Here is an 11541-nt window from a genome sequence, read left to right on the forward strand (position 1 = left end):
TACAAAGTAAGTCAGGATCATTTAGAATTATTCTTCGGAGCAATCCGTGCCCATGGATCATGTAACAACAACCCAACAGCCAGACAGTTAGCATCGGCATTTAAGGCACTGATAGTTCACAATGAAGTCGGTGATACGACCACAGGTAACTGCCTACCGCTGGAACGTATCCGCATACTTACCGTGTCCAGTGCAGCATCGCCGTGATCTGAGGACATCATCAACTGGTCTGCAGACCGGCGGCAGCTAACTCTAGGTGAGGAAGATCTGGAACTTGAACCCAATTTGGACTACGACTACATACCGGACCCCACAGACTTGTCACCGTATGCCGACATAGTCGTGGCGTACATAGCAGGATTTGTGGTGCGTTATCTGCGAAACCGCTTGAAGTGTTTGTAAGTGCGCTATCTACCCCAGCATCCTGCCTTCCTCAGCATTCACTGATTCGTCTAAAAAGTCTGGGGTGGCTTGTGTATCCATCAGAGGATGTCATCCAAGTATGCAAAAAGACTGAAAAAGTATATAGATCAACTATGCTAGCATCCAGACTGTCAACTGAAGCACTAATGCAGAAGATGCTAGTGGATGTGCTCGACGTTACTGTTTCCACTAACATATTTTCAACACTTCGAGGATCCCGCATGATTGAACAAGGTCCCTTAGAAAACCATTTTTTTCGTCTGATCAAGAGTATTGCACACAAATATCTAGATGTACGTCTCCATCATGCTGCAAAAAATTTAACAGCTGACCGTCATACACAGAGGTGTCGTCAGATGTACACTAAGCTGACATTATTCAAAGGGCAGTGAGAGTGTGTTTTTGTTTTTGCAGCATTTTTGTAGGATGCAATACAGTTGCTTTGCAAGGGTTGTAGGCACACTACACATATTAACACTACACTTATTATTGTGTCGTCTGTTCCCTCTCAGAAGGGGAGAAGGTATCATCCTGCGAAATGCTCTTGTTTCTCTCTAATCATCATCTATTCTGCAGCCCCATTATACTCATTCATTTTACATATAATCAATGCTACTGCCCCATATGAGCGGGTAAGAATGTCTTTTTTGCAATATCTTAGAGTTGTATTGTTTGCAACAACGTTATAACGTTATGTCATCTAATTTGAGTATTTACCGTGACATTTTGCATACCTATGAACGTTGACGGCTATCCGCCGATACAATATATATATTACAATCCATCTTCAGCACACCACTGGCCTTCAAGGAGACCATTTTCACAACATTTTGAAAGGTATGGGGTATTTAGACATTTGCCACGTAATAAATCACAGCGAAAGTTCTCCAGAACAGAAGAGAAGCCATGCAGGTCACGATGACGTACGTAGTACTTCTTCTAGCAGTTTAGTGATCCATTGCTTCTACGGTGAGATGTTCTATTTTGTGTTTCGGCGGGTGTGGCAACTTCTATCTCCAAAGAGGTTATGAAAGCGAAAGCTAGTTATTGGGCCGCTGCTCGTCTCCGTATTCAGGTGCCCATACGCCACGGGCATGGAGGACGCCATGTTTAATGGCGTTTTGCAGTGACGTTTATGGGTCACGTGTGGGGGCAACTAACCACAATGCCTTGCGCCGGGTCAGCACGGCCGCTTGCATTGGGAGAGGCGCTTAGGGCATCTCCTTAGTTTCCTTCCTCTAAGCAGTCGACTAACCGGGGTATTGGAACGCAGCCTAGGCCTTCGGGAGAGGAAAATAAGTTGCGCCGCGCATGCGCCAGCAGTGACGTCACGTGTCGTTCTTTGCTGCCCCACCTACTTGGCCTTCGGGAGAAAAAAAAAAGACTTGCGATGCGCATGCGCCAGCAGAGATGTCGCGTGTAACCTGCCCCTCGTGAGACACTCCGCTCGGTCTATTGCGCAGGCGCCAACCCGCCTTCAACTCTCTCTCCTTCCGCTTGATGGTCACGTGATACCAAAAAAAAAAAAAAATCGACATAGCGAACGGTGGCTGTTATGGTTGTTACGTGAGTTAGAGATCTGATGTTCTGAGGCTGGAACAACATAGGTCCTTTTCTGTGACTTCCATCTTTCATTGTTATGTGGTTATGTTTCGTATGGGTACGAAAGTGCAAGGTAGTCTGTGTCTTAGAGCTTCTTATGTTTGTGTCTACATGTCTGTGTCACAGTTTTTGCACCTAGTTTTGTGTTGTGTTATGCAGTTAGGTCGTTGGTGTAGCCGCGTTGTGAGCAGCTGTGGCCTGTGCGGTTGCGGGCTGTGTGGTGTATTGCTGTTTTCCTACGACAAATGTATGAAAGGAAGTGCCTCTGTCGCAAGGTAATTCGCTCTGGGTTGTCATTGGAGCCGACTATGACAAAACTTTCAATTGAAATGTAATATTCTCTTGTTATTTCATGCTGTGAACGTAAAAGTGACACGTTTTTCACTGTTGCCAAACACACAAACGACAGGCGTGTCTCAAATGTTTATGAGAACCAAGACGGCGTAGAAAAACGTGTTCGAGAAGACAGAATAGGAGAGGTGCATGGCCAGGATGTTTTCCATGGGGGGGGGGGGAACAGAGGACGTAGACAGAAATAAAAAGGAATCATAGTTTGTTTGTTTGGGGGGCAATGGCCCAGCCTTGTTTCAGTAATTGATCATGGATATAATATGTGAATCATAGTTGTTTCTTGTTTATAATTGTTCCTATAGTGCAATATAATTGTTTACAGTGTTTTAGCTTATGACAATACACTCAGAAATTGTTCCACATGAGCTACGAGCTACATATGTAACAAACATCAACATATTGATCATTAGGGCCCAGAAGCTCATGCAAAATGCATATTTTAAGAATGCGTTCAAAAGGATATCATAGCATTTCTCCATGCATTACCAACCACAACATAAAATCTGCAATGTTTCATGTGTCATATGGGCGCATATTTCGCCATGTTAGTTCCTGGTCACCGTATTGTATGACTGTTGCATATGGTGTCATATTTCGGCATCATTTGGTTGCAAATGTCATATTTCCGTGCCATTTGGCTGAATATTATGTAATCTTTCTGTGCCATTTGAATCAGTTTTTAACATTTCCTTTGTTGTGCCACAATATCTTTGCAACTGCAACTTTGTTTTGCCACTACTCACGTTAGTTCAAAAGAGAGGTCATCGGCCGAAAACCCACGTTCCAGTTAGACATCTAAGCTGCTACCAGACTTGTGCCTGTTACTCGGAAAAATAATTGATTACCGTTACTTCTACAAAAAAAGTAATTGATTACCGTTACCAGTTACTCGGCTCCAAATGTAATTGGGTAACGAGTAGAAAAGTAGCGCGTTACTACGGCCGTTACTTTGCATTCACACACATTAAACCCGCCTTTCTGTGCCTCAGAGAAGAAGGAAAGAGAGAGAGAGAAAACAGGTTAAACAGCGGAGCAGCTGAAATAATACGAAAAAGAAAAATGTAGGACAAGTAGATCTGGACGTCCGCTGTATTTATCACCAGGGAAGACATTGACTCTATTCTGGAAGAGCAATGCAGGGAACTTCACAATGACTCACTAAACCTCCAAAGCTTCAGGTTCCACCACACAGGTGTGTAGGAAGAGATTAGGGAGAGAGACCCTGAAATTCCAGAACGTTATTACAATGGCCTCTGCGTGCTATAGTTGAACGTCCCAACAAGGGCTGACAGCAAGAGGGGCATGACTTTGGGCAGAGCATCTGAAAGATAAGGTAATCGCTGCCGGAAAAGTAATCAATTACTGAGTAATCGATTACTCAGAAAAGTAATTGATTACTCAAAAAATTACTTTGACATTAAAGTAACTGATTACTCAAAAAAGTTATTGATTACAAGTAACACGTTACGCACATGTCTGGCTGCTACACTGCTTTTAGGCTGCATTTTGCTATGTAATCTGTGGGTTCAGATGGCACCACTAGCACCCAGAAGAAAATTCTAAAAGCAGGGTGCCATTACTGAAGCCAATGAATGGGACAGTGAAGAGTTGTCTGCGCAAGGTGTAGGTAGCTAGCTAGTCCGCCCGAATAACATCCAGCTACATACCACACATTTTTGTGGTATATTGCTTTCTTCACTAGATTCTTAACTCATCCCATGTAGAAATGCATATGTATGTGTGTTGCACTGTTGAAAATCCCAAGTATGGTGGCAATAATGGCATATGATAATGGACAACGAATAATACCTGAGTAGGCACATCTAAACGTATACTCCCCAAATGCGAATAAGGAACATGCATTTCCATTTGTATAACACTCTTAGACAATTTACGTATTTACAGTTCACAGTTACAAGAAAGCTCCTGGAGGAACATTCCCGGCAACACAATATATCTGCATATTTAGACATTTCATGCTATATTCTGCATGCTATATTCATGCAAGATTCTTGGCGCATAAAGTCCCGGGCCCTATTGATTATGTTGAGTGTTCACAAACTAGCTGTGCCCATCACCAGTTCATGGGTGGCATATAGTATACCTAAGCTCATCCATGAAAACAGGATGCTGTTATGTGTTCCACTTTTCTGTTCATGAAATGCTCAAAAGTGAAGTGCTTTGGAAGAAATCATTTGCCAAAAGAAGACAGTAAGAGAGAAATAACAATACATGTACTCACACTTCAATTTTTTGGAACTAGCAGGTCACATCCTGCTTCAAACAGGTACTACAAAAATAAACTCACAGTACATGACAAAATGCACGGGTTAAAAACTTGGGTGGCCCCTGGCATTGTCTATTTAAAGTATGTGTGGTCAAACCCAGTGTGGTGCACTTCTCCGTGGTTCAGCAGTAAAGATGCTACTTCATTTCTACTTTCATGTGTTGGCTTTGCCATGTGTGTTGCTGACACTCTGGAGGTTTTCTTCCTGTTGCTTGTGAACCGTGGCTGGGGTGTTATTTTTTTGTTTGGAGCTTGTCTTTGCAGAGGTACTGAAGTAGTCGAACTGCATGATGCTACAGATTCAAGGAGTGGACGCAATGTAGACTTGACTGTTTCCTTTGTTCCTGCATCTACTACTGTGGATTGAAGCTGATGAAATAAGGCCCCAGCCATTAGGATATGGCTTTTGTCTTCACTATCGTTGTCACTATCATTACCATTGCCCTGTATAACATCAACAGTGACTAGTGACTCCATGAGGCTTTCACTGTTGCATACCTGCATAGAGGAAAGATGAAACAATCATCACTGCAAGGTAGTGAATCCAATACTACTGCTGTGGCACAAAGCATGATGAGGCACGCAAAAAGATAAGATTTTATGAAGAGGTATTGATATCAAATACTCATTGTAGTAGTCATTGTACTAAAAGTGCTGAAAGTGCAAGAAGATATTATACTCATGCAGACACAATCACGCTTGTGTGCACCTGTCACCTTTTTTCATGTTTTTAGAAATTTTAGCACAATGACTGATTCCAACATAGTCAGATACACAATTAGGTGCCAGTGTCGCATATAATCATGTGAATGAAATCATGCATGCACAACACCCTTGTAAAAGCGTATAATGCACACAATATCGTACCTGTTCATCCAGTTGCAGTACAGTTTCTTTCAGGTGTCCAGCGTTCATCAGAGTGGCAGCAACTGCGTGGATATGCTTGCAAAGACCAAGCCTCACTGTGTTGTCGATACATGTGCAAGTAAAGTTGTGGACACATATGACACATTTTGGACACCTGAAGCTGCATGTCGATGAAGTACAGTCAGTGTTTGGCTGCTGTGTCACAGTGTACGACACACCCTCAGAAGACTGTGACTTCACTGACCATTGGTATGTGCCAACATTACATATGTGTTCTTGCGGAATGTGAACACCAGCTTCATGCCGTTTGACGATTTCCTTTACTTGTGCCCCGGGCACATTCTTAGAAAACTTGATCAAGCGATCAAACAGCTTGTTTTTCATAAGTCTCAAGAGAGCTGATATGAGCCTATCTACCCTCTTATTGTGCTTCCCTTGAAGGTAGCAATACTTGAGAACCCTATGCAGTGCCTCAAGCCGCATGTTTGTGTTTATCCCGGCCCCTATGCGGTAGCAAGCTGCCCAGACATTCGTTCGTCCAGCATAGTGGCGCGTAAAGTACTTTAAAAAGAGTTCCATTGCCGGCTGAGTTGCACACTCTTCAAGAAAGGCTTTCAACAGCTCTTGGAACCTGCCTTCATCTGCTTCGTCCATTAATGTCCGCAAAGCCTGCGGGTAATCCCAGAGAGAAACCAACATGAATACATTATAGTACTTCAAAATACGATGATTACGGTCTCTGGAAGAACGTGTGTTTCAAAAGCTATCAGGTCTTCAAAAAGCTAACTGAATGTGATTAGCATAAGCTATTGCTGCTGTGCGATGCTACATGCCACTAGTATCATGTAACCTGTTCTTACCTTGTATGTGAACTCCTGTGCTTCTTTGCCTTTTACATGCTTTCTGATGTTTTCTCTCCAGTTTTTATCCACATGCCATGTGCATAGTAGTTGCCGGTCAGCCTTTCCCATGGTGTCTTTCCAGGCATTGTAAAACGCTGGTGCATCATCACTCATGAAGGTATTTACGTGCAGGATTCCAGTTCTTTCTTTTATGGCACCAAAGAAGATCTTCATGGCTACATAGTCTGTGCGACTTGTGATGCAGAAAGCGCAAGGAAACCCGCTGCCAAACTCGTCAACACATAGGAGCGTCACAAGTTCAAAGTCGAAACCTATGGGGATGACACAGACACAGGGTGAGAATCCCTTTGCAACTTCAGTTAAGCTGCTCATATAAAGGGTGTCGAAGAACGAATTAGAAGTGTTCCAGTGGGCTGGTGTATTGTAGAAAGGGGCAACGTTTCTTTCAGCCTGAGGAATACACAAACAATAAATGGACGATCAAAAAGGACGACACAAGACACAGCTCTGCTCCATGTCTTCTTTGGCTTACACCTAAAGGAAATGTTGCCCCTTTCTACAGTGTGTCTCAGGTATCGTGTACCAGTATCCTTTAAAAAAAAGACTTTACACAGATGAAACTGACTGGCTGTTATTAGCCTGATGGCAACTATTTTTTCATTGTGCGTTTTTCATAGATATAGTAATTAACAAACACTTAAACATGCTACATTTAGAATATTGATTTTAGCAGCCAAGATATCAATGGAAACGTTGTGAATGCCTTGATAAATATCTGACAAAGCTGTGTCCAATAAGCTCCGCTTTACATTGATTTTTTTTTTCAACCTAAAACCAAAGCTTCTAAAAAGAGAAGAAAATATTCTTTTCTTAAAAAGAAAGTCCTATGGCAGAATGGTAATGTCATTAAAAAAATTTTGCCTAATTTTATTACAGGCAAAAAATTGTTTTGCCTTTCCTTCAAATCTCAATGTCCTCCCAATGTTAAGGAGGGACTTTATAAATTATACGTCCTTCCTGCATTCTAGAATGTACATCTGTTGTATGAGATTCTCAGCAGGAATACTTGGACAGGAACAACAGATAAATTGATGAAGATGAATTGAGACTATTTGAAACAGTTAATAGAGAAACAATTAAAATTAATAGAGGCCGTACAAAGTCAGGCAGCGAGGTTGGTGGCAGGTAATAATTCCTTTTCAACCAACTCCACTGAGATAAAGAAAAGGTTAGGCTGGGAACTGTTATCAACACAAATGCCACTTGCACTTCTTTTTGATATACAAATATGGTGACACTGGGCTTGATAAGCATGTTTTCCTTGTGTGGTGTGAGTACTTATCAAGTAGGATAGATGATACTAAAAATGTAAACTGTATGTCAGTAATAGTGAAGTCCTTCTTTGTCCTTTTTTGTTGCATGATGCCTAAATGATTGCCACATAATGTTGTGAGTGCATCTGATAGCCCTCGTCCTCGTCAAGACTCAAGACTTCGTATGCATGTTATATCCTTTTTCCTCCCTGCGTGTTTAATTGTCGGCATCTGTAGGTAGACATCCTGCACGCTGCCCTGGTACAATGCATATAGTGACACTCTCTGGTATTGAATGAATAAATAAACTGAACAGGCCAATAGCCAACTGCTACATGCAGAATATCCTAGAAATTCAGACATGTACAAGATACCCAAAAAGTATTTAAAATAAGATAGCAAATTGTGCCAGGAGAGTGAATGTACCTCTTTCGTTGGCTCCAGTCTGTGAACTGACAACCCTTGCAGTATAACTTCTTTATATCGCTAAATAAAAAAAAAAAAAAAAGAACAACAACAGGGCCTGTGGCGGTGACTGACCAATCTGTCGTACACAAAGAGAAAGAGTAGAAGCTTGCCATGTAGGGTTGTCTTAGAGCTGGAAGGCTATGACTGAGCCAGAGGTGATATTTGGGTCAGAACTCTGTTGCAGCTGCAAGGCACACATCATGAAACCCTTGCCCTCCCTGGAATTGTGCACCTGGCACAAAACCTTGAATTTGGATGATTTTCCAGAATGGTCAACGTAGGGGTTCGAATGGACATGGGAATGGAAATTCGTGAACAGCGAGCATGCGAGTACAAATACTCCCCTAAAAAGTATTGAGTAAGATACCAAAATACCAGAAATAGTGTTGAAAATACTGTCATAAATACAATACTCTAAACATGTACAAGTCTGCCTAAAATTAGCATAACCATGATAGAGGTTACTATCCACATAACAAGTAAAGACCTACAACTTGTGTAGAGCTTGCAGCTTATCAATACCTGTAGTCCCATGAGTGCCGTCAATGCATAGTCTGTCAGTGCCAAGGGCCTTTAGGAGTTGCTCTTGTGGTGGCATCATAATGACAAGCAGGAAATCTTTTTCATCAAGCAGCTCACCCTGTGTTCGATTTAGGACACTAGGGTCATCTTGTTGGTCTTAATGTTTGAAAAAGGGAATCGGATCCTGACACTCCATTTTCATTCTCTCGACCCATAGTCTGACACTGATGTAATCATTTTCATGAAGCTTTTCATTGTAGGTGATTTTGAAATCTCTCATTATATTGTGGAGATCTTGTCGTGTCGCCAGGTGTATGCGGTCAAGGGTTCCATCGAGGTTGTTGCGTATGCCATCCAAGACAGCGTCCATGGTCACGCCTTCTTGCAGTTTTGCTGAAAAAAAGGTTATACTTTATAGTACATGCAACAAAGGCTGAAACCACCTATTTTTGTGTGTTATGTGCCTGCAAGGGTCACTAGGTAACATCTTCATAGTGAAAACTTAATTAGCAATGGATACTAAAAAGTAGTTCTCAATATTGTGCATGTAAATCATAAGTTTTCATATGGTTGTCTCTTGGTATATGTTATAATACTGATTGTACATTTTGTTACCTGCAATACCCGCCTTTTCAGTTGTAGACAAAGTAGTGTGGCACAACTCAAAATTGTGCCCCAGGTGTGAACTCTGGTAATTCACTCTCACTTCTGTACCATCCTTGCAGACTGTCATGTGTGCTAGACATGTCCCACCAGTTTTAACACTGCCTTGGGACTTCAACTGTCTTGCACCTGTGCCTGTAAGGGACAATTAATGAATTGGAATAAAATACAACTTTTCAATATATATGTGTGTCTGTATATATATATATAGTCATAGCTATATCGGCCTCGGTGGCTCAGTCGGTAGCGTGTTCGCCTTCTGATCCCGAGATTGCGGGTTCGAACCCGGCCGAGGACGCCAGCAACTTGGTGGCAGGGTACAAGTTGCTTAGACACGCCGTCTTCCGCGAGGGACGTTAAATACGGGGTGCCGTGTGATGAGCTTTCATCGCACGTTAAAGAACCCTCAGGTGGGCAAAAGCAATCCACAGACCGACCGCTGTGGCGTCGCTCATGATCTCAGTTGTCTCGCGACGTAAACACCCAATTATTATTAAAATTATCATAGCTATATGTTGCAAATATGTACCCCTTGGAACATAAGTGCCTGACCGGTGACACCGCAAGTACCATTTCTTGACACCACCAGCAATTGTTCTTGATCCGGTTGAGGCTGAGAACTTGGTGTGTGTGGCCTTCTCCACTTCTTCCTTCCACGCTTTGAATTCTGTTGAAATCATTCTGAATTTAAGTATATTGTTGAGGCGTGCCACTAATTACCATCCACATTTGTGCTCTTGTACGGAATGTCGAATCAAGCATTTGTACTGAAAGCTGAAATGTATGTGATGTGCCTTTCACAATTAGTATGTGCAACACTATCAGCCAGGTGACATTTCAATGATGTGATGTTACATACTTATGCTTTGAATGTGGGATAGTGAAATGAGCTCAGATAAGCAGTGTCTGAAGACTGAGGTGGGGGTATGTCTTTCAAAGTGCTTTGTATAAAATTTTCACTCTAATCACTATCATATACATTTCCAAATTATGTTTTTAGACAAATATAGAACCTTTCTTCCAACCACTTTTCCTGTCCTAGAGATTTTAAAGTTGTATATACCATAATATATGACCATCCAAACACATAACCTAGTACAAGTGTGTACATGTATAAGGCAAGGTTGACAATCCTGTCCAAAACAAAACTTTCTCGAATTTTGTTTCACATATTCTGAAAAACAAACCAACAAATAATATCTCCTCGACGTAGGTTCCCTATGTTTGCTTTCACAACAGCGTAGCGCGAGTCTGCTTGAAATAAGCGCGGCAAAGAAGTGCTGCAGAAGGCCGCATGAATTGCAATGTGGAACTTCTGCTCTGCCAGCGCCTCTGGCTTAGCAAATTGTCCCTTCTTTATACGTAGGGGATGAGATTAGAGACCTACCTTCCATCGAGGTAAATTTCCGCGACTCATATTTCGCAGCGAAGCTGTGGATCGTTTCATGGTGCGCTACCAAGTCCTCGTAAAAGCGATACCCGGCCGTGCAGTGACAGCACATGAAGTTATTTTTCAGTTGTGGAGAGTAATTTACCTTATGGACACTCAGCACATGTCGTTTCAAGTTGTACAACTTACTGAAACACCGATCGCAGTACGGACATTCATCCGTAGCTGGTTTCTCCATTTCAGACCGAGAAACCGAAAGCAAATTGCCCGCCAGCGGCACACGTGGATTTTTTTCTTCTCTTTTTTGGTTGGCGTGCAGACCACATGGGTCCATACAAGCGGAAGGAGAGAGAGTTGGAGGGCGGGTTGGCGCATGCGCAATAGACCGAGCGGAGTCTCTCACGAGGGGCAGGTGTCGCGTGTAGACCTGTGCCCCGCCGATTCGCGCCGCCAGCGCCGCCGATCTGCCTCACGCTGGTGCCAGCCCGGCGCGCCGAGGGACCACGCGCGTTCCGTACGGCGTTCCGTGGTTGATCTCGTTTTGTGTGCGGACGAGCGCAAGCGGGAAGCTCAAAACGATTGCGCGATGCTGCTTTCGAGGTTTGCCATGACATCGGAAACGAGTTGTCCGTTCCGAAGGAAAGTGTCGTTGTTCTCTATCGATAAAAGTTCGAAGGCCACAAAAACGAGCGGGGTCTGGCGCTACTTTGGTGATCTTGTTCTGCAAGGTGGTGACAAGAAGAGGAACATCTGTTCTGATTTATTCTGTGAAGAGTGCCTGGTGCGCGCGAA

At 42.8% G+C, this 11541-nt stretch overlaps 1 protein-coding gene across 1 annotated transcript; it reads right to left on the bottom strand.

Annotated features, from left to right (window-relative positions):
* Positions 1 to 5464: 5464 nt before the first annotated feature.
* On the bottom strand, positions 5465 to 10987 carry LOC135389598 (uncharacterized). The gene is made up of 6 exons (XM_064619633.1): positions 10939 to 10987; positions 9312 to 9494; positions 8920 to 9089; positions 8666 to 8814; positions 6391 to 6757; positions 5465 to 6199 (listed from the first exon to the last, which is right to left on the bottom strand). The coding sequence occupies exons 1-6, from the start codon at positions 10985 to 10987 to the stop codon at positions 5465 to 5467; spliced, it is 1653 nt and encodes a 550-aa protein (XP_064475703.1).
* Between the last annotated feature and the right edge of the window lie 554 nt (positions 10988 to 11541).

This window comes from Ornithodoros turicata, chromosome 3 (genome assembly GCF_037126465.1).
Source record: "Ornithodoros turicata isolate Travis chromosome 3, ASM3712646v1, whole genome shotgun sequence".
Lineage (NCBI taxonomy): Eukaryota > Metazoa > Arthropoda > Arachnida > Ixodida > Argasidae > Ornithodoros > Ornithodoros turicata.

Coding starts and splice junctions, on each gene's coding strand:
- LOC135389598 (XM_064619633.1), bottom strand. CDS start 10,987: ATGGAGAAACCAGCTACGGATGAATGTCCGTACTGCGATCGGTGTTTC. Junction 9,495..10,938: donor GTACTGCGATCGGTGTTTCA/GTAAGTTGTACA, acceptor TGTCCCTTACAG/GCACAGGTGCAAGACAGTTG. Junction 8,815..8,919: donor ATGAAAATGATTACATCAGT/GTCAGACTATGG, acceptor AATCGAACACAG/GGTGAGCTGCTTGATGAAAA.